Here is a 27,254-nt window from a genome sequence, read left to right as displayed (position 1 = left end):
GCCGCGCATCTTACCACACGGCTAAGGAGAGCAATTTGCCGTTAGACCAATTTTTGGAACGATATGTGTCAACATTGGGACAAATACCAAATTGTAATCAATAATACATAAGAAAATTATTTTGAGCTTTTAGTGGAATGTCTTTACTCGTCATAAGAAGAGTCAGTACAATTTAATTTTATTCTACCACTTGATTGTATCTTTGACAGTTACGTATTTCGACCGTCTCAGTGTCTCGTACTTGACTCGAATTGAAGAAAATGATGATTTTAAAATGTACAATCGAGTGGTGGAATTAAATGGAATTGTACGAACTCGTCTTATAATACAATAGTACATTTTAAAACGGAAATAAAAAAAATGTTTTCCCTGCATTTTTGCCAACCACATGTCATGTAAATGAATCGTATGACAGTTGACAGAACAGAAATACCGCTCAATTGGGACGGCATGGAAACGACAGGGGCAGAAAATGTAGACTAGATTAACTTCCCAACATTCAAATGAATGAGATAAAATTCATAAAACACTGCCACCGGTACTCGCATGTCAGTTTATGTTATATAAGAGCCAACTTAATCGTATATAACACACAGGTTCGCTATCTGTCGTACGTAGAAGCGCTATAAATACGAGTTTAGCAGAACGATTTTTGACGTAGGACTACATCAGTGTTTTCCATACCGGGGTACACTTTGCAATTGCAAAAATCGAATATAGTCACGAAAATATGATTTTTGAACGTTAATATCTCAGCTTCAATGGATTTTCAATATTTTTGGATTCGAAGAATCGACACTTCTGTATTGCCTTCTAAAATAATTATTTTCAATTCATAATCAGCAAGTAAATGTTGAAAAGTTAAAAAAGGGAAACTGACATATCCCGTTACTTGAGCATCCTAAGCAAAAATATCAGAATCGAGAAATTTGCGGATTTGGCTCAAATCCTCAGTTCGAATAACATTCCGCCTGTCATGAGACGAGGAATAGTACCAATTGAGGGGAAACAGTGAAAAACGCACCCGCAGGTCGAAATTGCCTCCCTCATATAAGTTATCAATTATCGAGCTGTAATGGAAAAATTGAACAAAATCCCTTCATTTTTACTTAAATTTTAGGATTTGCGATTTTTTTTCAACTTTCAAGGTCAACTGCGCTCGATAGCTATCTTAAATCGATCAGTCATGTCCATACAATTCCGTAGAGCCCGCGCGTATGATTTGCAACACAGTTATATTCTGACTTCAAGTTTTACTTAAAACTGTTCTAGAGTTTAAATCAATTGGTCTACCACGTCAACTGTGCTCATACAACGTTGACATCAGCCAGTCATGTTCATACAAGTCCTTACAGCCCATGTGTATGATTTGCAACTCAAATATACCCAAACCAGGTGTTTTAGGTTCTCCGAAATGTTATGGAATTGGTCTACTAGGTCAGTACGCTCGATACAAATCTGACATAGACAGGTTATGTTCAGACAATTCCGCAATAGACCGCCAATGGTTTTGTTATGCAGCTGTTCCTGTTAGAATTTTCCAAGGAAGTCTAGGAGGAATGCTTGGAACAACTGAAGGACAAATTCTAGGAACAACTTCCTGGAGGACTGTTTGGAACAACTTTCGGAGGCATTCCTGGATAAATTTCCAGTTTAATTCCAGAAGGAACTTTCGGAGGATTTCCAGAAGAAAGTTCCGGTGGAAATCCAGAAGAAATTTCCGGACTAATTCTTGCAGGAATATCCTGAACATTTCCGGAAGGAACTTTCGGAGGAATTCCAAAAGCAACTTCTGGAAGAACCCCGAAAGGAACTTTCGGTAAATATTCAGAAGATACTTCCGGAGAAATTCTTAAAGGAAATTTCGGAGGAATTCCAGGAGAGACTTTGGGAGTAATTCCAGACACACGGTAACACGGTAGATCACTTTGACGTAGTGTGTTGCGGTGTAAGATCTACCAAACAGAGCCCTAGCTTAATCCATTTTCTAGCTAGGGCAATGAGTTGTGGTAATTAAGGATTCATCGTATTTAGTCCCCGCTACCAACAGCAGTCTCAGAAATAAAACATAATTAATGTTACCTTGCAGACAGTTGAAAGACTCGAATTCCTCTTGTTTGAGGCTAAACTGTATGCAGCGGAAACAACTTTTCAAGCAAATAGTTAAAAACCTCGGTACCCGTCCCCAGGCTGAACTGATTGCTGGAAAAATCGAGTTAGGGGTTTAAATACGTACTAACTCTTCTCGAACTGGTGAACAATGGTAGTGAGAGGAACACACGGAAGTTCTTATTACTGAACAAATTCTCTTGCTTGAAATGGTCTTGTAGACAGAGCTGAATCCCGGATATGTAGCTTTACTGGTGATATTCTAGAAGCAAGACAATGATGTGGCTAGGGCTCCGATGCATGGCCAAAAACAGTATTACTGTTCTGTTTTCTCAAGACAGGATTGATTTCCTATTGATAAGGGGCGCGCCTTCAATGGGATTGCTCTCTGTGAAGGGTCTAAATAGCGGGACCTTGTCATGGTGCTCTTGAGAAAACAAAACAACAGCTGTATCGAAACCGATACTGCATTGCTTATCAATAGTAATGGAGTAATTCGACATGCACTTAAACACTAAGGATACGGGTAACGCTACAATAGATCTAATAACTGGTCGCAGTGGCACACCCGAACAGGAAAAAAAAAAAAATTCCAGAAGAAACTTACGGAGGAATTCCTGGAGGAACTTCCAGAGAAATTCCTGGAGGAACTTCGGGAAGAATTCCTGGAGGAACTTCCGGAGGAATTCCTGGATAAACTTACTTACTTACTTATGGATCCTGTACACCTCCGGTGGTGCAAAGGGCCAACTTGAAAGACCTCCATCCTGAGCGTAGCCCGGCTATCGCTTTAATCTGTTGCCAGGTTAGATTTCGGTCGACTTCTTTTATTTCTTCATTGAGGCTTTGCCGCCATGAGCCTCTGGGTCTGCCTCTGCTGCGATGTCCCGCTGGGTTCCAGTCTAATGCTTGTTTACAGATTTCGTTTCCGCCCCTACGTAGAGTGTGGCCGACCCAGCCCCACTTCCGATCCCGAATTTCTGTTGCTATCGGCCTCTGGTGACAACGACGATGGAGCTCGTTGTTTGAGATCCAATTGTGAGGCCACCAGGCCCGAATTATATACCGTAGACATCTGTTAATGAACACCTGCAGCCGTTGAGTGTTCTCCACTGATACACACTATGTTTCGCTAGCGTATAGCAGCACAGATTTCACGTTAGAGTTGAAAATTCGTATTTTGGTGCGTTCACTTATCTGCCTGTTTTTCCAGATATTTCTTAAACTCGCAAAGGCAGCCCTTGCTTTCTTGATCCGTGCGCCTATGTCGATCTTGGTACCGCCGTCTGACGCCATTTGGCTACCAAGATATTGGAAGCTTTCAACATTCTCCACTGGTTGCACGGCTACTGTGAAACTGGAAGGAGTCACCGTGTTTACATCCAACGATTTGGTTTTGTTGACGTTCATGACTAAACCTGCCGAGGAGGAGCGCTCGGCAAGGTCGTTGAGCTTACTCTGAATATCAGAGCGCCGTTGCGCGAGGAGTGCAACGTCATCAGCCAAATCGAAGTCGTTTAGGTGCTCCATGGTTATAGGCTGCCATAACAGCCCGCGGTTTGGTTCACGGTCAATCGCATCTACCATAATCTCGTCGATTACGATGAGGAACAGTAACGGTGATAGAATACATCCTTGCCTCATACCAGCTACTTTCCGGATAGGATCGGACAAGACCCCATTGTGCAGCACTCTTCACGAGAAGGCCTCGTACTGTGCCTCGATGAGGCCGATGATTTTCTCAGGAACTCCCTTGCGTCTCAGGGCGCCCCATATATTCTCAGGATTAACGGTCGAAAGCTTTTCGTAGTCAATGAATACCAAGTAAAGGGACTCTTGGAATTCATTGACCTGCTCAGAATGATACGGAGCGTGACAATATAGTCCACACAGGATCTTCCGGCACGGAATCCGGCTTGCTGCCGCCTGAGAGTCGCATCGATCTTCTCCTGAATCCGGGCTAGGATAACTTTGCATAGAACTTTGAGAACGGTACACAGCAACATAATGCCTCGCCAGTTATCGCATACAGTCAGGTCACCCTTTTGGGGCACCTTCACTAAGATACCTTGCATCCAGTCGACCGGGAAAGTTGCGGTGTCCCAGATATTACGAAATAAACGATGCAGTAGTTGAGCGGATGTCATGCGGTCAGCTTTGAGCATCTCGGCTGATATGCGATCGACCCCTGGGGCTTTATTCGATTTCATGCTTTGGATGGCTGTTTGAATCTCTAGCAGTGATGGAGCTTCGGTATTGACGCGTGTTATACGTCGGATCCTAGGCAGATCATGCCGAGGTGGTGATGGCCTGGCTGGCACTCAGACAAATAGCCTTTAAACCAATTGTATGCAGAACCCAAAATTCCAAAGCGCTCTATTAGTTTTCAACAATAAGGGCCTAGAAATTGTCTGCCTATGGGCCTAGAACACTGCAACAATTGCTGCTTTCTTTCCACTTATCTAATACCAAGTTCAAAGGGGTTTCGCAGGAGTGACCCTCCCAGTATCCCGATTGTTCCGGTATTAACAAGTTATTACTATTTAAATACATAAGCAGCTGGCCTTTCTCAACAAGTTGTTGATGGGACGAAACTTTTCTGCTTCTTTGTTTCGATAAGGTTCGTAATGGCTTGTTTCGAATATTTTCTCCAGCACTTAGTTTTACCACAGACAAACAGACATAACACATTGAACATTTACTCATCAAATTCAAACGTTCAAACACTTACGACATCTGTTGATTTCAGTTAGTTGGGTAAATCACGAACCAGATGGCGGTAGTAAGCAAACGCCAAACTCGAGCAAAAACGATGCGCGTGCTACGAGTGATCGATTGGCCAACTAATGATTATTTAAATTGAGTAAATCAGTGAACGATGGAAATTTGACGACTGTTATGTCTGTTTGTCTGTGGTTTTACTTAGTTTTCCAAGTTTTACCAAATCGTTATTATTACCACTGTCATCTTAAATTCTAATGACTAGTGTTTCATGATCGGTTACTTTTAAATCACAATTTGTAAAACTAGCGATGTTCCTTCGGAAGGTCTTCCAAGAATTCCCCCGGAAGTTCCTCCATAAATTGCAACATTAGCTAGTCCATAAATTGCATTGGAATTTCTTTCAAAACTCTTCCGGTGCCCAGAAATTCTATTAAGCGCTACTTCAAAAATTTCTTTGTGAATTCCATCACAAATTCAGCAATAACTCTTAACATATTTCTTTGTGAACTGTACAGAAATTCCCACTAAATTTTGTTCGAAATTTACATAGCATTCCTCCGGATCCTCCCCATATTCCACCCATTCCCGGGATTCAAAAATTCCTTCAGGAACTTCTCATGAAAATCTAATGATTGCGAGTTCCTCCAGAAAATTTCACATTCATCTTTCTAGAAATTCTTTCATAAATTCCTCCCGGAACTTAGCCAAAAATTCTTTGGGTATTTCATTCGAAATTTCTCCAATGATTTCCACGATAAATCGTTAAAGAATTGTTTTGGAAGTTCCTTCAGAAATTTTCCAGAACATTCCCGAAGAAATTTCTCTGGAAATCAATCCGTTTCCTTCATTATTTTCTACAAAAAATCAGCCGGTAATTATTAAAGAAGCCTACCACTACAAGCCCACCATCACTTCCCGCCTCATTTCCTTAAGTGTTCACATTGAAAACCGAAATATTTTAAGAAATTGCTCTGGAAATTCTTCCGGAAATTCTCCCGTATTTGCTTTCACGAGCTTCTCCAAGAATTCTTCCAGAAATTCATCTAGGAATGGCCACGAAAATTACTTTAAGAATTCTCTTGAAAATCCCTACCCCAAGTAAATTCTCCAAAACTTCCTCCGGAAATTCGTTTTGAAATTCCTCAAGCAGCTGCGGGCAATTTTTCTTTCAGAAAAAGAATACACGATGGAATTTTTATGGATACTTCGAAAGAGTTCCTGAAGGACTTCTTAAGGTAATTCCTAGAGGACTTCTTGAAAAAAATTCCTGGTTTGAATCCCTGAAGGAATTTTTTGATGACTTCTTGAAGTAATTTCCGACGTAATTTTATGTTGAAGAAACTGTCGAAACAATATCTAGAAGAGTTGTTGAAATAATTTTAATTTGCGAGTTATGATTTTGCAAATTTTGGGAAAAATAATCGAGTGGATTTTACGATGGACTTCTAGAAGAAATTTTTAAATAATTCCTAAGAATAGAAGTTAGTTGAAATATTATAAAAGGGAGTTCACGGAGAATTAAAAAAAAAACTCAAATGAAGCTTAGAATTTATTTCTGCCAAAATACCAAAAAAAAATCCAGTGGTAAAATTTCTGAAGGCATTATACAAGCAATTCCTTAAATTCGTAAAGAAATATCCCACATTTTCTATAATATTGAATGCCACGTGGATTTCTTAGAAAAGCATAGTTTTATGTATGGCTCATTGAATACATTGTATTGTATAGCAAGGAATCTAATAACCAACTCTGGATTACGAAGACGTCTTTCCACGACATTTTTCGAATATTTCTTTGCTATAAAACAGCTCCTTGCTAGTTGCAGGTGTGAGTAGACCGCAATCAAATGATAAATAAATTTTATATGAAATGAGAATAAATTCTGCATGCTTAGAAATGGATAAATCTATCTATTATATACATAATCTATCTTCTATCTATATACATAAAAATGAATTCCTGTCTGTCTGAACCTTATAGAATCCGAAATTACTGAAGCAATCGGCGTGAAAATTAGAATGCAGAGGTTTTTGGGGCCGGGGAAGGTTCTTAAGATGGTTTGAGACCCCTCCCCCTTTGGAAAGGGGGGCTCCTATACAAATGAAACATCAATTTCTTCATAACTCGAGAATTAATCAGAGAATAAATCAATTTTAGGCGAAACGAAGTTCGTCGGGTCTGCTGGTGTAATATGAAATTGGTCAAATAAAGTAAATTGTCTATGTCCCGGGTATTAATCCCCGACTTGGACATTAATTTACGATATTCTGAAAACTCAGATGTGAATATGTATATTATGTGGAAGATTTTGATTTGAAAAATGTATTGGAGGTTACCACTTTCCCTTCGATGGGACTCAACCCACGACCCTCAGGTCATATCATTTTTCAAATCAAAATCTTCTACATAATGTACATATTCACATCTCAATTTTCAGAACATTAAAATATGAATTCCCGACAGGAGCCCGATAAAACTGAACGTAATGGAAAAATGCTCTTTTAAAAAAAATGTACGAAACTCCTACTGCTTTAATACCTTTCGGCGTCTACGTACGATTTCCGGCCATGATGCGTCTCCGGATTTCTCTGCCTGTATCGTTATCGGTGAGCCCAAATACATGACTAGTCAGCCAAATACATGATCAGTTGATGACTAGTCCAATCCGTTTAGCTTCCCTTTTCAGTCTCCATCTTCTCAAAGTTACGTGCCATGATATCAATGTCGTCGACAAAACTAAATAGCTGAACGGACTTCGTGATAATCGAACCACTCGTGTGAATCCCTGCCCTTCGTATTACTCCCTCTAACGCGATGTTGAATAGCAGACATGAAAGACCATCCCCTTGCCGTAACCCTCTGCGCGTTTCAAAGGGGTTCGAGAATGCCCCTGAAACTCGAACTACGCACATCACTCGATCCATCGTTGTTTATGTTTATCAGCTTATGCGGAAATCCGTGATCCGGAAAATTTGACAGAAACTTTATGGGCTAACTGTCAAATCTGCCGTTTTCGTCGCGTTCCGCAGTATTGCGTGGGAGCCTTAACGCTTTGTTGATCATATAGACGGCGTTGATTATCTGGGAGTACTGAGACCCTGCAAACGCTCTGTTATTTATGTACATTGTACAGCATCTAGAACAAAATTTTAGAATGGTTTGAAAGCTCTATAACATCTCATAATTTAGTTGAAGTACAGCTCCCGAATGGCCTTCTGGTCGGATGACTGGCAGCGGATCCTAAACCTATTTTCAGCTCACCAAAACGCTCGTGTAGTGTTTTTATTCCGACCAGACGGCCAGATCTCAGATATTTGTTTCCTGTTCAGGACCATCCTCAGTAAATAATTTAGCGTTATGAATTCGCAGTATTTGTATTCTGCGTCAGTTTGTAACATGTATTGTTTGGCATCATGCGATAATTAAAAAAATAGCTTTCTTCTTGCTACTATCAGTACACTCACATCAGCCAACACCTGATTAGCATGATCAGTCATTTCTTTTTTTTTGTAAAAAGCACTACCAAAGCTCGTTTTATTCCTACAGAACCCATCAAAATTGATTTACTAAAAAACGGGCAATGGGTAATGTTTTCAACATAACCGCGAGTAGACGTAGGACTTGTATAAACATAACGTATTTACATTTAACCTCTAACTTTTGAATCTATGGAGTTTGATTATTGGTATTGATATTGGAAACGACAACTTCCATGCTGTGTAGAATTATTAGCAATTTGTTTATTCAAAACCTCTGGAAATAAAACTAATAATTAAATGCATAATAAGAATTGCTTTGTTTCTAACTATTTAGCCCTTATTTACTCAAGCAAATGTAGGGCATTTATAGATTTTTATTAATGATTAAAGGTTAAAAATCTAGCAACCCTATAACCAGAGACCGGCGGAGTGGAAAACTGCCGAAATGGCAACGTATGAAAATGCATGATATCGTAAAAATAAGACTGGCAGCACTTGGACTTTTACTTGCTTCTTATGGATACAAAATGTAAACAAGTCGAATTGGAACTGCTTCTGACAGTTCGATTGGAAACAAGATGGCGTCTTCGCCGATCTCTTATTGTAGTATTTCTAAAAAAATCTATTTATAATATTTTCAGACTTGGGCAAAATGTCCTATTTTAGGGGAACTGTCCCGTTTTCTAAACGAAGAAATACAGCACCAAATTCGTTGCTTATTTTTGCTAACATGCGTGCTTACTGCTAAAAAATCACAACTATAAGAAACAAGTCAGTAACCCTACTAAAATAGAGGAGGTACTGCTAATACGTCAACGAAAAATTATTTAATGTTTGGATTCCAAACTCCGAGTCTACGTCAAGTTTAATAATACAATCTCTCAAAAAATGCAAAACAAAGAATAAGATAAAGTTTATTTAAATATTCTTTTGGAAATTATTTTTTGCGAACTTTTTTAAAACATTTACATGTAATACAGCGAAATTTTCTAATCTAAAATGGATATTAACACTATTGCTGATTGTGCATCTTTAGTTGCTAATGCCTTCTGCAAACAAATGAAAGTAATTATTTATTTTATTTTATTTTATTTTATTTTATTGATGTATAAGGGGGCCAGGGGCCAAGTCACCGATGTGAATTTGGAATTCATATCGTCCATGATACACCAGGGACATAAGGATAAGGCTTCACAACATCTTTACCCATGGGGGTTTTAAGTTTTGCGGGATATACTCATAGTATATCGCTGCCCTAAGGAGTTGGGGCAGGTTGGGGATAGTTTTATGATGAATACTTAAGCTGTGGAGAAATGTCAGTTATTATATATGATTATATGTTTTACATTTAGTTCTAATTAAAATCAATAGCGTTTGGGTCATGTTCCCATCAAGCAACAGAAGCTCGAAAAGTACGTTAAAAAATTAATTAGTTAATCATCAATCGCACGTGTTTCAGTCTAAATATAATGATATTGATGATGAAGTAGGAAACTCTAATGAAAACGTATTTTAACTATAATGTTGCATTAGATTTTGAGGATTATTTAGTGAAAGCCTCTAAAACTGCATTAAAAGGCCAAAGCGGGCCGCAGTTTAGAACCGTTCACCAAGCAATCATCAAAAATTCTCTACTCACAATTTTAATCACTACATATTCTGAACTTCATTTCGAGAAAACCCCGAATACTATCATTGTGGGCTACGATAGTCCTCGACAGCATCAGAATTGCCTCCAAACAAGATTCGACAGTTCGTGAGCTTCAATTTGATGATGGGCTACGGTAGTCTTATGATTGATCTCCACGTCTATGTTTCTATTGTCAATCTTTTCGTATCCTCAATCATAATTATGTCAAATGTTTATTACGGTGTCATATCGTCTGACAATGTTTAATTCTACTGTTTTGTCTGTTTCAGTTATTACATGTTTCCTACGTTATTCAGTTTAAATCTATGCTAGTTGTAGATTATATTGCGTATACTGCCGTTCTACGCATAATTGTCCCATGAACATAAGAAATCTCAGCGAACATGGGACAAATATGCGTATAGCGGCAGTATAGCTGTAGTAAATTGCCTCCATTTGTTTATCACTAAAGGTCAGCTTTGCTTTGCTTAGAAAACCTAGTTAAAGCGTTATGCGAAGATGAAGAAATGGTCCCTAAGTTGTCTAATTGTTCTAAAGCCTTAAAAGCAAGCGTAACTATAATTGTGTGGGTCGTGGTCAGAGCTATAGATTCACTTTTCGGTGGCAAAGTAAGGCTTCATCACGCCTATTCCCTATCTATTAGTAAAAATTATCGAGAATGAAGCCATTATAAGATTGTTTGCATACCATCGTTATAATTTGTGGTATTTTTAATTGGTTCTTCAAAGTGAGCCATAACAAAAAAAAAGGCGCCACGTTCCTAGTTTTGATAAACTTCTACTCAGTGAATCCAACAGTCAATTCCCTATAACCGTCGATAAAATTGATCACACTCAATAAAAATAAGTACCTATCTAGCTGGAATTAAGCGCGGCTACGACTCATCATAATCAGGGAACGCTTTAGAAAAGTATTGCAGAAAAGAATAGATCTACCACCATTATCACTGAGGGATGAGATCTGCCTGACTGCACAACCATTCAAGGCTCCAAGACTCGACGTCCGTTGGATCACATCCGTAAGATCAGTGCGTCAATGCCAGATTATGACGCGGCATTAAACAAAAATAGTCAACATGTGATACCACCACGACAGGATATGTCTTTGGTTGCCATATTAGTGCTAATGGCGTAAGCCCACCCACCGCGGCAAGGTAACATATCCAAGGGGAGGGAAATAAATGGGAGTAATTATTTTAATCAAATTTTTATTTTCATCAGTGTAGTTGATTTTTTTTTGCTGGGGAGTCAGAACTGTTATAGTACAGTAGACGTTCGATAACTGCAAGTCATTTAACTGCAATGCTTTTTAACTGCAATTCGATAGTTGCAACAGTTTTGCAGTTATCGAACCGCTAAACTTCAAACTGATGTCAAACTTAATGATAGCTGCATTACGCTCCACATTTAGATGCACTTGTATTGCATCTTACGTCGATTGACAACCGTTTGACGTCTAGAATGCATTGCAGTTATCGAACGGCTACTGTATAACTATGTTTTAATGTACGTGTCGCTTAGTACCAAGCACAACTTAACATATGGTCAGTCATATGGCATGACTCGTATCCATCCCGGGATTATGTGGATTATGAAACCAATCACCTGGATGAGCAGACCAAATCTCTCTAATTTCATTCTTTTTCATCCACCACCGCTGCCGTCACTGCCTAAGCCATCATCGGCCTCTAGCCGTGAACTCCGAGCGATACGATGGGCGATTGCATCCATCGCAACCGACACCACTGCATCCGACCATCATCAAGCACAGAATGACGAAAAAATGCGCCCACTTCTTTCATGCATATTCGCAGGCCCACTGGCAGTACTACCGCTGGTGACTGCATGCTGTCGCTGTGTAGGTAAACACAGCGAACGAACGAACGAAACGAAAAATGCGCGAGCAAAAAGCACGTCAGTACGCGTTGCTGTCACAAATTGTAATGACTCGCACACGACAGACACTGCTTCTTTTATACACAAAGACAATTTTCCGATAGACCCGAAGGCCCGTGACATACCGCATTCTGATGTCCGTGTTAGGAATGCACGGGATTGGTTACATATGGATTTTTTACTGGATTTGACAAGAATTGAAATTTTCAATAGCTTATCGTTAATAACCTTAAGTTTCAATGAAATAGGCAAATTGCTGGAGAGTGTCCGAGTCGATTGATATATAAATCATAAAAATCCATCGAAAGATAAAGGCGCTAGTTACGTTCAAAATCTTCCCTTCCAGCGTAACGCTCTCGATTTCCAAAAATCTAAATGACACCCAGTATAGTAAAGAAAGACGTAAGTCCTACGTCAAAAATCTTCCAGTCTACTGTGATCCGATTTCAATTATCCTTCTACCAAACGCCTACAGATGTCATATCGGTAGACAGTTGGTTTACCAAAGGCATTCCAATCTTGAAAATCTGATGTCAGTTGAATGAAAAAAGTTTCTTGAATTTAGATAAAAATACGAGAAAGGCATAACGTTTTTAGTTATTATTGGGATGTTACTCCCAGGGTATCTCGGGCCTTCAAACATGTAATCAGAGTCAAAAACATTTTACGAAACTTCTATTTTCAATCATCCTTACTTAACCCACGGGAACTTTTCGAGAAAATCAGCCACGACCAGTCCCTCCAAACTGGGGTACCAATCGAAATTGGTCTGAACGGTGGCGAGGGCGGCACTGCGCACATCCTCCGATACCCGCGATCCCAACGTCTGCAAAAGATCCTTCAACCGATCGAATTCAATCTCCGTATTTGTACGCGAAGCAATGTTGGTGATCGCACTGTTGAGCGTCGACTGACCCAGTTGATTCACCAAATCATCCACCAGAGCGGAGTAGCTGAAATAGTCGATCAGCACATCGACACCATAACGATCGTTGGAGTACACCGCCTGTACAACCCTGGGACGTTCGGTATCGGAGTAGTTGATTTCCACCGACCCGAGCGATGTGGAGAGGAACGAGTTCAGGTGATCCCTGTTTCGAGAACAGCCAAGAGCGTTGATAACGAGAGAGCGATAGGCTTCATTCTTCGAATTCACCAGCTGGTTGTACAGCCACTGGAATTCTTCATCGGAGGCATGCTGAATACCGTAGCAGTAAACCACAGTGCTTACATCCGGATGAATTGTGAGGCTGCCTTCCACTGCTGCCTGCAATGTGTCATGTGTTCGCTCTAAGCAGTCGATGTATCCAATTTGGCAGGCCCATGTGGAGATTAATTGTTTGAAATACTTCTGCTTCAACGTCTCGTCTGACTCAACCGAATCGACGTTTAACTTCAGATAGATATTTCCGATCAAAGTGTGTACGAAGAATTCGAAGCGTGCTTGTAGATCGGTACCACGCACTTTTCCTTGAATATAACGGAGAACTTTATCGCCGGCTGCCCACGGTAGATAGTCTTCGTCGTTGGTCAGTGAGATTAGCTGACGTAGAACCACGTTGAAGTCGAGGACACCAGCTCGTGCCAGGTTGAAGGCATCATCGATTAGCTGGGCACGGTTTAGATGGTGAATGCTTCCTGGATGATGGATCAAGGCCGATGTTAGCGTTTCCCAATTTCGAACATCGTAGTTGACGCGATAGTATCCAAACTGTTGTCGATTGAACAAAACCCATTGTTCTGGTGCAACATCCACGTAAATTTTGTCCGCTTCCGTCGTAAGCCATTTGAATTGATCAACTTCAAAATCTAAGTTGTTCTCAGTGGCGTAGTTGTAGGGAATGTACCACAGGTGATTTTGGGGCAGTTTCTTATTCGCGTAGAAACGCTGCTGAGAAATGATAACTGTATTGGTTTCATAGTTCCGACGAACATTCAGAACAGGATAACCAGCCGCGTTTGTCCAGCTTTCCATGATCTCCTTCACAGTAAACTCATCCGGAAAAGAACGTTCATTGGGAAGTACGCTTTGCAATGCTTCGTAAAGATGCTGATCGGTGGCGACATCAAGCTGTCGATTCAGCAGATAGGTATTCAAACCCTTTCGCCAGGTTTCATCTCCGAAAATATTGCGGAACATGTTGAGAACGCTGCCAGCTAATGAAAGAAATAAATCAATGAGCTAAATCACATTCTTATTGAACGAGTATACTATACTTACATTTGCTATAGGCAACAGTGTCGAAAAGCGCAGAAATTTCCGTGGAAGTATTTGCATCCCAGTTCATAGGTCTTGTCGAATCGCTAGAATCTTGTACCAGAGCGGCATGTGTGGCTTGCAGCTGATGCAGATCCATGTATTCTTCTTCGGGGTAAGCCAAATTGGCAGCGTAGTAACCGTAAAGGTTAGCGAATCCTTCATTTAGCCAAATATATTTCCACCAATCAGTGGTCACCAGGTTCCCAAACCATTGGTGGGCAAACTCATGGGCCACGACTGTAACAATGTCAATTTTTGAGCGGTATGTGTTCACGGTCGGGTTGAACAGCAAGGCAGGTTCACTGAAATGAATTAGTAGAAAAAACTTTGCTTATGTAATTCAAACCAATAGTGCTGCACTTACCCATAGGTTACCAAACCCCAGTTCTCCATGGCACCGCTGCCCCAATCCGGTATGGCAATCTGCGCCAGTTTTGGCTTATAATCATAGTACGAAACTCCTGTGTGCTCGCCCAAAACATCCAAAATCGCATCACCCGCCACTAGACCGAGTTCGGTATCGTCGATAGCGTTGGGTCTTGCGTGGATTAGCTGGCGTCCCAGTTCTTTGGTTTCGAAGTCGGACACTACAAAAGCTAACAGATAGGTCGACATCCGATTCGTTTTTTGGAAGTGAGTCGTCACAAATTCTGAATCCTCGGAGTCGAAGACAACGGGACCTTCCTGGGGCATGTTCGAAACTGCATGGTAAGTCACATGGTGCGTTATGGACACAGTGAAGGTTGCCTTGAGAGATGGTTCGTCGTAGCATGGGAATGCCATACGGGCCCTGGTTGGTTCGAACTGGGTCGTTGCAAGATAGCGACGATTGTTGTTCTCATCTCTGTAGAACCGGCGGAAAAAACCACTCCCAGATGATTGCAGTTCTCCGGTGTAGTCGACGGTCAGCACGTAATCTCCTAGCTCAAGTGTTGATGAAGATTGGAATGTTAGTTGATCGGTTATCTCATTGTACGCTGCGACGGGTTGCTCAATTTCAACTAATTCATCATCATCGACTCGATAAAGGACAGCTGATACGACGGTCAGTCCTCGGCTGTTAACCACGATCTTATCCGTAGATTCCACCACTTCAAAGTGAATATCAACAACGCCTTGGAAATTGATATCCCCTCGGTGTACCGAAGTCTTCAGATGAAGCGAATAATGGCTAGGTACGGTCGAATTTGGAAGCCGATATCCTCCATCCTCCTCGTTACGAGGTGCTGAAGCATCAGAAAGTTCTTGACTTGGTGATACGATTTTCCCAATAGGAAACCTTCGCTCAGCGAATACTCCACACAGCAGCACCAACTGCAACGCGACTTTCCAGAGTACCATCTTTGATTCGGTAGCTGCCAAGTAGCACTGAATCGCCAGTTTTGATTTTTGGTTATTTTAAGTAATCATTTATTCAAAGAGCTATTGTTTGGCATGTTCAGAAGTTAGATAATTCGTTATCATCTGGCGACCGTCGAGACAGATGACTGACAGATGTAATGCATCTTCTTATTGATGTCGTCACGATTTAATATTGGAGGTTTCATAATTTGGACTATCGAAATTATTCTTCATTTCGCTGATATCATTCGACTCATTAGATGTCAATACAAAACGTGCTGTGAATCTTCTTATTACTTTGTCTTTTCTTCATTTAGATTTCATGATTAAATCATCTGATTTATTATTTTGTTTTCTTTATCATCCTTTTCAGCATTTTCCTCTTTTCTTCAGCGCGGTACGATGGCCACGTTGAACCAAATGCACCGGACCGGTCCGCACATCAAGCAACGGCCTCCGAGGCAACCCCTCGATGGAAAACCTTTTGCCAAGGGAGTGGTGCTGAAGACGCTTATCAAGAAACCGAAGAAGCCCAACTCGGCTAACCGAAAGTGCGTTCTGGTACGGCTCAGCACCGGAAAAGAGCTGGTAGCTTACATTCCCGGTATCGGGCATAACCTGCAGGAACACAACATCGTGATGGTGCGTGTGGGACGAATGCAGGATCTGCCCGGAGTCAAAATCAAGTGCGTACGTGGTAAGTACGATTTGCCGCACGTGATCAAACAGAAGTAGTTCGGTAGGGAGCTGCGACATGGGATAATGTGCTTCGGTGAATAAAAAGAAAGGAGTTATAGAAAATATGTGTTACAGTATGGGATAAATAGAATGACAAGAAAGCCAATAGGGGAAAAGGGCCCCAAAACGCCCCTCCCCCCCCCGGGGCAAAACGACTTTCGAGTATTCACTTATATTTACCATGATTGAGATAGCCCTAATCAAGCTAGACGTGACACTGTGTAGGTTAGGCATATTGCCCATCCTTCCCCTAAAGCAAAGTTCGCCTGTGACTGGAAGGAGAATTTAATTTGATTTGTTACTTACGTTGTTACGGTTGTGACGAGACGAACGCATATAGAAACCAGAACTACGCAATAAAAAAGCAATTGGTAATGTTTTCAACATAACCGCGAGTAGACGTAGGACTTATATAAACGTAACGTATTTACATTTAACTTTTGGATCTATGGAGTTTGATTATAGGTATTGATATTGGAAACGACAACTTCCATGCTTTGTAGAATTATTAGCAACTTGTTTATTCAAAACTTCTGGAAATAAAACTAATAATAAAATACATAATTAGAATTGCTTTACTCAAGCAAATATAGGGTATTTATAGATATCTTATTGATGATAGTATTTGAAGTTTAAAAATTCTATTTATAAAATGTTCAGACTTGGGCAAAATGTGCTATTTTAGGGGAACTGTCCCAGAACCAATTTTGCCAACATGCGTGCTTACTGCTGAAAAAAATCACAACAATAAGAAACAAGTCAAGGAGCAGTAACCCTACTAAAATAGAGAAGGTACTGCTAATACGTCAACGAATAATTATTTAACAGAATGACAAAAAATGCGCCCACTTCTTTCATGCATATTCGCAGACCCACCGGCAGTTCTACCGCTGGTGACTGCATGCTGTCGCTGTGTAGGTAAACACAGAGAACGAACGAACGAAACGAAAAATGCGCGAGCAAAAAGCACGTCAGTGCGCGTTGCTGTCACAAATTGTAGTGACTCGCACACGGCAGCCACTGCTTCTTTTATACACAAAGCAAACCTTCAGGTAGACCCGAAGGCCCGTGACATACCGCATTCCGATGTCCGTGTTAGGAATGCAGGGGATTGATTACATATGAAATTTTTACTGGTTTTGACAAGAATTGAAATTTTCAATAGCTTATCGTTACTAATCTTAAGTTTCAATGAAACAGGCAAAATGGTGGAGAGTGTCCAAGTCGATTGATATATAAATCTTAAAAATCCATCGAAAGATAAAGGCGCTAGTAGCGCTCAAAATCTTCCCTTCCAGCGTAACGCGCTCGATTTCCAAAAATCTAAATGTAAAGAAAATCGTAAGTCCTACGTCAAAAATCCAATTCGATAGAAACCCTTTCCGCACACGATGGTATATGAGCAAATCAAACCACCTTCCTTTTGCGAGTGGAGAGATATCAGCTTCCACACTGATACTCTTCTATCAATTTACTTTTCTATACAAAAATCTTCATGCCGTATCCTAATGGAACTAACAAATCTGTACTTTCGCCTCTAATATTATCAATGAAGTCTTGTACGTCAAGGCCCTAACGAAGAATGTAATCACGCAGAATCATACCAACACAAAACATTAAACGTAAATAATCGGGCCGCCGCCCGCCCCGACTTCCATAGAACTGAATTTCTTACAGCAATTCGTTTGCTGTATTCATAGCTAAACCTTTTCTCTTAGGATTCTTATCCTATTTGGGCACCTCGAGTCAATTAGTGCCATTTGGCATCAACGATTCGATGTCTGTGTCTGGAGCAAACTTGGGTCAAATCACTTTTAAACATGTTATTGCCTACATTAAGGCTTTCTTCTTTATTCCAGACACAGAATCAACAAACACAACTGACGCAGACTCAATCGAATATTTTTTAACAGCTGTGCAATGCCCTTCAGTTCAAGGAACTATGTGTACCTTCCTCCAAATAACCTCTTCCAATCTTCCGACTATGCTGGCTGGTTGGGGAAGTCTCAACCTACTGACGTTTGACCAGTCTAGTTTCTACCCCTGGGAAAGGGAAAGCTCGTCCGATGATGCTGCTGCTGGCTGGGGAAGACTCGACCCAGTGATGCGCGACCTGTCCGTCACGACGTCTGATGCACGAATGACCCGTGATGCGAAAGCACCACTGGTTTTATACCCTTGCTCTCAGGGGGAGGGAAGGGCTCGGCCGACGATGCTGCTGCTGGCTGGGGAAGACTCGACCCAGTGATGCGCGACCTGTCCGTCACGACGTCCGATGAATGAATGAGTCTCTGTACGGTAGTACCACGTGTTTTATAGTTGGAAATGTGGCAGAACAGGCTCCGCCCCTTTTGAAGAATACTGTGTTGTGCCACTCCTACACATGCTATTACGCCAATACTAGCATGACAACCGTTAAATTAATTAGGGAATATTGCGCAGACATATTTTTTGGGATTTTCATTTTTATTTAATTCAAAAACCATCCTTTTGCTTTTTTATTAAAAATTATTTCATCTCTTTATATCTACAATGCACTTCTTCTAAAATTCCGGCCCCTAGCTTAGGCTAGTTTGCCGACTGGCTTGCTGATATCCACTGCTACGTTGTCTCGATCCCTCGGCGGTCGTGCAACAAACTTCCTCACTCGAATCCTCCTGTATTCCCCCGGGGTCGAGGGTGGTGCACCAGTTCTAGTGAAGAAAACTTCCGCACTGATGGTGCCCCAACTACCGGCGGCTATCGCAGCGGACGCTTTCGCGCATTGCACCGACTTCGTCTTCGGGTTGCAGAGGTGGTCCGACAGTTCCGGTGGTGGATGACGTCCGCACTGGCGGTGACCTACATACCCGAAGCACTTCCTTCTTCTTTCTTAAGCAGGTTGGCTGATCGAGTGCCGAAGTCGGTCCGACGATTTCGGTTGGCAGAAGACTTCCGGTTCGCTGGCGCCTCGACCCGAAACCAAACACTGCTCACTGTGGATTTCCCTCCAAACCGACGCTTGTTTGCTGGTCCCTTCTCCATCGACGCTGCAGCTCTGACAGTATTTGCGTCACGACTCTGCTTACCGCATTCCACGTATCTTCATCGCGACACATTCGCTCTGCGATGTTGTCCGCCCGTAGGGCAGGCATTCCTCTACGTACTTCCGCAAACCTTGGGCAATCGAATACCACGTGTTCTGGAGTCTCCTCTATGTTGATACACGCCGGGCAGAATGGCGATGACGCATGGCCACACCGATGCAGATAGTGGCGGAAACAACCGTGTCCGGACAGGAACTGTGTAAGGTAAAAGTTCACCTCACCATGCTCCCTGTTCACCCACGTCAACACATTGGCGATGGGTCCACCTTCCATTATCTGCATTGTCCCACTCCTGCTGCAACTTCACCATACAGTCCAGTCTCTCCGCCTTCCTTACATTTCTAGTATCCCTCCGTTGGTAGCACTCGACATCCTCTGCTAGGGTTATGCAGATTGGAATCATCCTAGCGATAACGCAAACTGCCTCCGACGAAATGGTTCGGTACGCACTCGCGTATCCCTCCCCAGACTGGAACTCCGTACTTTAGTATCGAGGATGATACTGTCACAAGAAGACGCCACATTTGGAATTCCATCCGGACCCGGAGCTTTCTTCATCTTCAAACCATTTTCCACTGATAGTAGCTCGTCATTGGAGAGTTGCATACCTGCCGCGTTTACTCGGTCTTAATCTTCGTACGGCGTACGCGGCCACGTCGTAGAACCATGCTGCGGGAAAAGGCCGTCCACGATGATCTTCAGCTTGTCTGGACACATTTCGGCTGGCGTCGCAGGACCCCTGATCTTCTTTGTCACGACTCGATAAGAGTGACCCCAAGGATCAGCGTCATCTTCTCGGCACAACTCCTTGAAGCAGTTGGACTTGCTGATTTGGATCGCCCGTTTGAAAGCCGCTCTAGCTTCTAGCTAGATCTCTCGTTCCTCTCTGACCATTTCAGACCATGCCTTCTGAAAGTGTCTCCTAGCTCTGAGACAGGCAGCCTCACTAGCGTTTCCGTCAGCTGGCCTGCGTCAAGGTTTGTAGCGTCGCTGTCCGCTCGAAGTGATTCGATAAAAAGATCCTTATCGAAGTCCTTCGTCCTCCATCTTCGCCAACTAGACCTTATAATCACTTAAACAAAGATTTAAACAAAAAAAGAACTTGACCTTATCTCCCGTCGTACCGTCGGCGTTCGTGTTCCAACACTATATCGGATCGCCTGGTGGTGAACTCTCCAGTTCATGTTCCTCGCCATCAAAGGACTGCAGAACGTTACATCGATGATGGACTCCCTGCCATCTCTGCGACATGTACTAACGGTACCTGCGTTGCCCAATCTTACTTCCGGTTTAGCCAGCGCCTCCAGCAAACTGTAACCTCTGGCGTTAGTCAGCCTGCTTCCCCAATCCACTGCCCAAGCATTGAAATCGCTTTCGATGATCACCGGTTTTCGGGCGATCAGCTTCTCCGTGAGTGAGTCCAGCATCCGGTTCAACTGCGTTAAACCTTGGGGTGCGTAACAGCTACACACAAAGATCCCGTTAATTTTGGCGATTACGAAACACTCGCTTGAACTGTCTACCACCTCTTGAATAGGGAATCTGCCCATCACTTGGATAGCCGCAATCCCTTAGCATCCGCCACCCAGTTGCCGTTGTCAGAAGGGTACGGCTGAGCAATAATTGCCACGTCGCACATTACTTCTGTTGTAGACTGCCACAACAGCTGCTGTGCGGTGTCGCAATGATTGAGATTTAACTGGATGATCTCCATTAATCTCGACCCGCCATCGCCATCTTGTAGGCAGGGCATTGGAAGCCACCCGTCATATGGTCGTTTCCATCCTCCGGTTTGCCGAGCAGGCATCTTGGTTGCTTCGTGCAGTCCCTAGCAACGTGTCCTTCTCCACCACATTTCCTACAAAAACTTGATCTGTCCGGGCCATGGCTACGAATTGGCTACGAAAAATGTTTCGAGTGTATGAACCACGGAAATCTATGGGGCGCCCTTAGACGCAAAGGAAGTTCCGGACAAAATTGTGGGCTTAATCTAAACGTAGTCTTACGAAGTTTTTATGTGCCGAGCCCTGCATAACTGAGTTTCGTCTGACTCTATTCGTGTAGTCGCTGGAGTGAAGAAAGGTTGTTTTCTATCTTCGCAAGTATTCTTCATCATAATCGATGGTGGTTGTGATTGACCGTGTACCGAATCGTGGGCTGCTCTGGCCGACTATTACTATGTAGCATCTAAACGACTTCAATTTGGCTGATTATGTTGCTCACTAGCATAACGCCGCAAAAATACGCAAAGTAGCTGAACGACCTGTTCGAACGCTCATCTACGTATCGCCCTCAACGTCAAAAAGGCCATATCATAGAATGTCTACAAGAACAACCCTTCCAACTATACGGTGGGCGGGCAAGCAGCGGAGAAGGTCGAAAACTTTCAATATCCTGGCAGCCAGCTAGCGTCGGATTACGGAACCAACATTGACATAGGAACACGGTTGAAGAATGCTAGCGTTTCTTTTATGTGTTTACGAAACATATGGAGATCCAATCAGATTTGTCAACGCACCAAATTTCGAACTCTACATTATTCAATGTCTACATGTTTTGAAAGAGCGGAGACAAAATCTGCTTACAAACGCTCGACTGGAATTCGGAAGTACGTCGAGGCATAGGCAGAGACTCGTGGCAACGTAGCCTCAATAAAGAAATAATGGAGGTCGACAGAAAGTTGAGGCCCTCCATAGCCGTGCGGTAAGATGCACGGCTACAAAGCAAGACCATGGTGAGGGTGGCTGGGATCGATTCCCGGTCCGGTCTAGGAAATTTTCGAATTGGAAATTGTCTCGACTTCTCTGCAGTATAGTAAAAGTATCATCAAGTTAGCCGCATTATATACGAATGCAAAAATGGTAACTTAGCCTAGGAACCTCGCAATTAATAACTGTGGATGCGCTTAATGAACACAATGAAGCTGCGAGGCGGAAACGTCCCAGTGGGAGATGTAATGCCAATTATGAAGAAGGAAGTCAACAGGAAGTTGACCTGGTTCTAGGTTAGCGCCAAAGCGAGCAACCGCCCTTTTTTCATTTACCTTTGGATTCAATCCCTTGTGAGAACCCATGAATATAACATTGTCTCTTCCGTATGCCTAAGAGTTCTTTCTTTGTGGTCCGTATTCTCATGCCAATGTTTGCAAATAATAAAAATGCCTTTGGGGTATTTAATTAAATATGATTTATAGTCTTACACGACTGCATTGCTGTAATACTTGTCAAAAAATTCAACCGCCAATAATCCTTCCAAGCTATTAAACCAATCGTCATTTGCTTTCATCCTAGCAAGTGCATCATCCACTGTAACTGTCGGAATCAAGCTGCTCAAAGTGGGAAGCAATTGCTTCAACATCTGCTGTTCTGTAGCACTGTTTAACCTCGAAGCGATGTTCAAAATCATCGTTCGGAACGATCCTTCACCAATAGTGCTAAAATAATAAGAACAAAAAATACAATCACTAACCACAGTTCAGTTCATTTGAAACTCTCACCTTGACAATGCCATGGCATTATTAACATTCGTCAAATACTGAATCAAAACCTGCAGTCCTTCAGAGCCCGTTCCGGCCACAATCGCATCCACAATCTGAGTTTTCTCCGTAGATAGGTAGTTAACGGTCGACAGCTGAATAATTGTCAGTAACGATGCTATACTCTGAACATCCTTGGTACAGCCCAGTGCCGTGATGATTTCAGTTCGGTGTGCTTGATTGCTCGATCCAACCATTTTTGGAACCAAATACGACAGCTCCTGATATGTGCCATTCCGCAGGCCGTAGCAGTACACAACTGATAGGACATCCGGATGTACGGCAACTGCTTCGTTGACCTCACGCCGCAAAGCCTCGTAGGTTCTATCCAGGCAATCTTGGTTTCCCATTCGACACGCCCAGCTGGAGATCGTTTGTTTCAGATATTTGTGAAGGGTGGTCTCCTCGGATGAAACCGTATCCACTTCTAGAGTTTTGTAGATGTCCGTCACGATTTCATTGACGAAGTTTTCGAACCCTTGATAGTGTACAGTTCCCTGGAGCTTATTGTAGAAATAGTTCAACACGTTATTCGCGGCAGCCCACGGAGCGTATTCGGTTTCGAGGCGTAGATAAGCGAGGAGCTTTAGGGCGATGGACATGTCTAGACGTTCAGAACGTGCTAAATTAAATGCATCATCAATTAGCTGTGCTCTGTTTGCGCGATGAATGGATAGCGGGTTAGTATGCAGTGTGTCGATGATCAATTCCCAATTTTGTTTATCGTAATTCACTCGATAGTAACCGAACTGTTCGCGATTGAAGATAATCCACTGAGTATTTGGTGTATTGGTTATTAATTTGGTGGCTTTGCTAGTCAGCCATAGGAATTCAGTAGCATCATCTGCTTCCCGAATATTCCGGTCGACATAGTTGTACGGAATGTGCCACACGTGGTTATTCGGGAGCCATTTATCTGAGAAGAATTGTTCTTGGGATATTATGATCTCTCCGGATTTGTAGTTTCGTCGGACATTCAAAACTGGGTATCCTGCAGCGTTTGTCCATGACTCCATAAGTTGTTTTACAGAATGAGTTTTAGGGACAACATTCTTTTCACTAATTGCTTCATCGAGAGCGTCATACAAATCATCAGGAGTTGCACTATCAAGCTTGCTACCGTCGATGTAAATATTTAAAGCATTTTTCCAGTTTTCGTTGCCCAAAATCACACGGAACATGTTCAGAACACTACCAGCTGAAAAGACACTAATGAAAATATATTCTCATGTATAGCACAACGATTCTTACACTTCTGATAGGCAATAATGTCGAATAAAGCATGGACTTCATCCTGAGAGGCCGCTGGAGTGTTCATTGCTCGGGTAGTTTCGCTGGCATCCTGACCCAGCGATCGCTGGATGACCTCAACGTTGAACAGCTCCAGATAGTCCAACTCTGGGTAGGCCAACGTAGTTGCGTAGTATTCGTATAGCGTTGCGAAGCCCTCGTTCAACCAGATATAATCCCACCATTTAGGGCTAACCAAATTGCCGAACCATTGATGCGCTAATTCATGTGCAACAACCGTAATCACACGTTTATAGGTGCGATAACTGTTTACAACCGGATCAAACAATACTGCCGGCTCTCTGAACGATAGTAAAACAAATTAGGATCATGTGGTAATCTTATCTAATCAAATCTGTAAGTTTTTTTTTGTTGTTCAACTTACCCATAGGTTACCAAACCCCAGTTTTCCATAGCGCCGGTTCCCCGATCCGGAATGGCTATATGTGACAGTTTTTCCATATAGTCATGATATTTAACGCCAAGATGATCATCTAAAGCAGCAATGATTTTTGGCCCGGCTGTCAAGGTCAAGTCGACCTGCTCCAAAGCATTCGAACGAACCAGAACCTGTTGGTTCTCGTTCGTCTTTGACTCAAAGTCCGTCACGGCGAATGCTAGGAGATACGTGGACATGCGTGGGGTTGTCTTGAAACGCGTTACGAGGTAGTCTGCATTGCTGGCGTCAGTATCGACCGAAGTAGCATAAGTGTTAGCAACTGCATTGTACGTCTGGTGGTGTGTAATCACGAGGGTAAAGGTGGCCTTCAGGTCAGGTTCGTCGAAGCACGGAAACACACGCCTGGCCAGTGTTGCTTGGAAGTGCGATGATCCCACGTAGTGTACATTGTTTGACTCGTCACGGTACGATGAGATGAAGAACCCACTCTGATAACGTCGCATTGTTCCCGTGTAGACCACCTTGAGTATGTACTTGCCTGTCGGTATCAAATTTTGACTAGTGAAGGTCACCAGTTCCGTCCTCGTATCGATACTGTACAAAGGAGTGTCAATTATTTCTGGAACTCCCAAATTATTTGGAATTCGGCTCAGCTCCGTGGAACTAATACTAAGCTCCTGCAAATGCATTGTAATGACCTGAGTTGGTTCGACGATTTCAATGTAGATTTCGGCCGTTCCTTCGAAGATTGGATCATTGTTTTGTACGTGTGATGTGAGATGAATGTAATAGTGGTATGGCACTGTTTTGTTGCGCGGTAAAAAATATGATGTATCAATTGCGCGTTTATTCGAATTCGGCGATTCCAAAGAGGGCACAATTTCATTTATTGGATCTTTCGCACGAGCACCGCAAATCAGGATTGTAATCAGCAAGTAACTTAATGTTAACAGTTCCATCGCGGGAACTGGACTGCACGGTTGACAGTTGGAATTCGAACTAAGATGACTCTCCAACGGTGCTGCTGATTTTAATACACATATCGATGCGAAACCGTGCGACAGATAACGGCTTTCTAATTGGGGAGTGGGGTCGTAAAATGCGTTCCATATTCTATTACCCAATGAAGGGTGCCATAGGAGATACGTGCAAGCGCATTTTCATAGTGTACCGCGAATTTCACTGATAGTCGCTGAACTGATAAGAAGATATTGAATCGTGGGGTATTCACATGAAGTGGAACGGGAAAGATGCCGTGAGAGAATTTGTTTTGATGGAACAACTGCTCAAAGGGCAATAATTCATGGATAACATAGTTGACGGTCAGTAAAGTTGTTTAAAGTGATCATATGCACTTTTTCAATGATTTAAATAATTCATGACTGAAAAGATATACCTAACTAATCTAAATTGCTTAGTCAAATCCCTTGCTTAGCATCGTTGGAATTTTAACCTTCCGTTGCCTAAAACGCTGGTCGAATCTAATCCTCTGCCATAGAACATCAACCCCAAAATTCAAGATCCAGGACCAACTAGCAGATATGTTCACCAAGGCATTGGAATTCTCAAGATTCAAAACTCTTCGAACAAGCCTTGGACTTTCCTTAAATCCTCCAAAGTTTCTTCGAACAAGTAGAACCAACTACCGTCAACTGGGGGGAAGATGATCATTGAGGTGAAGATGATCATTTGAAGTGTCAGTCAAAAGTGCCAATTTTTTTATGGAACGGTAGTCAACAATATTCTCCGTTCAAGTAATGTTACCGCTAGGTAGAAATCCGAGTTATTCGATTATAATCATGAAAATGTATTTTGTGGAAGAAAGAGAGAGATATTTTCGTTTCAAATATTGACTTCGTAGACTTCTTTACGTAGTAAATTCAACATTCATACAAATAACCTAGTGTATTTTGACTACTAGGTCATAATGATTTTAGTAGAGCTGTCTTAATCAACTACACCCCAAACCTCGATTACTCAAAAAATGTGTGATAATTTAATTTATTTTAATAAATGCGAATGCATTTCAGAAAACTAAAGTTGTTGATTATTGCAACGTATAGCAGTACATGTTTTGAAAATATTTGTTTCGATTTAAAATGTAAACACCCATTGTTATTGCATGTTTTGTCTTAAAAATGATCATCTTCCCCCCAGTTGACGGTACCTAATTCTGTTATTGATACCTTTCTCTGTTATGAACTTGCCTTGCATAAGAGGTAAAATACCAAAGGAGTAATACCAAAAAATAATATGTAAAATACTTCAGGCAAAACATACTAATATACTAAACGTATAACAAATGACTATTCGTTTGGTATTAAAATACCTAAACATGTTATGCATGATATATTTCGGCTATTAATTCTAACTCAACCTTTTATGCAATGCAAGTTCATACCAACTATGTTATTGAGGTCGTCGCTCCTGCTCGGGAAGACAGCTGCTTTCCCGCGAGTGCGTGAGGCACATTTCTACAACGCAACGGTGGCGTCATCGATTGGTGATCATCAGGCACAATTTTCTTATGAAATTCGAAAGGCGCATTATTGTAAATCGCGGGCAGCAGGGAGTATGTCCAAGCGCTTGACGATCTTTCCCTAGGACATCTGCGAGTTGTGGGGCTTTCCTAGGATGTGGTGGGGTTTGACAGTGGGCCCTGTTGGGACTTGACTTGATGGGCTACAGCTCTTCGATGAACCTACGCCGAATGTAGTATCGTTCTCCACTGGACTCGATCCTGGGC

General features: G+C 42.2%; 3 protein-coding genes across 3 annotated transcripts in view; 1 reads left to right on the top strand and 2 right to left on the bottom strand.

Moving 5' to 3' along the window:
* Positions 1-16,255, top strand: part of LOC134225588 (small ribosomal subunit protein uS12m) — a 124,454-nt gene extending 108,199 nt beyond the window's left edge. The window contains exon 3 of the mRNA XM_062705783.1: positions 15,833-16,255. Coding sequence (XP_062561767.1) covers positions 15,833-16,194 — 362 coding nt within the window. The 3' untranslated portion in view covers positions 16,195-16,255. The remainder of the gene's footprint in view (positions 1-15,832) is intronic.
* Positions 12,519-15,815, bottom strand: LOC134225585 (aminopeptidase N-like). Its single transcript, XM_062705779.1, has 3 exons — positions 14,483-15,815; positions 14,080-14,420; positions 12,519-14,015 (listed from the first exon to the last, which is right to left on the bottom strand). The coding sequence occupies exons 1-3, from the start codon at positions 15,457-15,459 to the stop codon at positions 12,550-12,552; spliced, it is 2,784 nt and encodes a 927-aa protein (XP_062561763.1). The 5' UTR covers positions 15,460-15,815; the 3' UTR covers positions 12,519-12,549.
* A 6,199-nt stretch (positions 16,256-22,454) lies between the features above and the next one.
* LOC134226008 (aminopeptidase N-like) lies at positions 22,455-25,519 on the bottom strand. The gene is made up of 4 exons (XM_062706517.1): positions 24,494-25,519; positions 24,070-24,410; positions 22,780-24,016; positions 22,455-22,716 (listed from the first exon to the last, which is right to left on the bottom strand). Exons 1-4 carry the CDS (start codon positions 25,465-25,467, stop codon positions 22,479-22,481), a joined length of 2,790 nt encoding a protein of 929 aa, XP_062562501.1. The 5' UTR covers positions 25,468-25,519; the 3' UTR covers positions 22,455-22,478.
* Between the last annotated feature and the right edge of the window lie 1,735 nt (positions 25,520-27,254).

This window comes from Armigeres subalbatus, chromosome 3 (assembly GCF_024139115.2).
Source record: "Armigeres subalbatus isolate Guangzhou_Male chromosome 3, GZ_Asu_2, whole genome shotgun sequence".
Taxonomy (NCBI): Eukaryota; Metazoa; Arthropoda; class Insecta; order Diptera; family Culicidae; genus Armigeres; species Armigeres subalbatus.
Note: the sequence above shows the minus strand (reverse complement) of the source record. Positions and strands in the feature narration are given on the sequence as shown.

Excerpts from the sequence above, each read along its gene's own strand:
- LOC134225585 (XM_062705779.1), bottom strand. The coding sequence starts at position 15,459 with ATGGTACTCTGGAAAGTCGCGTTGCAGTTGGTGCTGCTGTGTGGAGTA. Across the intron at positions 14,421-14,482 it reads TGGGGTTTGGTAACCTATGG|TGAACCTGCCTTGCTGTTCA; the intron begins GTAAGTGCAGCA and ends AATTCATTTCAG. Across the intron at positions 14,016-14,079 it reads CACTGTTGCCTATAGCAAAT|CTGGCAGCGTTCTCAACATG; the intron begins GTAAGTATAGTA and ends TTCTTTCATTAG.
- LOC134226008 (XM_062706517.1), bottom strand. The coding sequence starts at position 25,467 with ATGGAACTGTTAACATTAAGTTACTTGCTGATTACAATCCTGATTTGC. Across the intron at positions 24,411-24,493 it reads TGGGGTTTGGTAACCTATGG|AGAGCCGGCAGTATTGTTTG; the intron begins GTAAGTTGAACA and ends ACTATCGTTCAG. Across the intron at positions 22,717-22,779 it reads AATGCCATGGCATTGTCAAG|CACTATTGGTGAAGGATCGT; the intron begins GTGAGAGTTTCA and ends TTATTATTTTAG.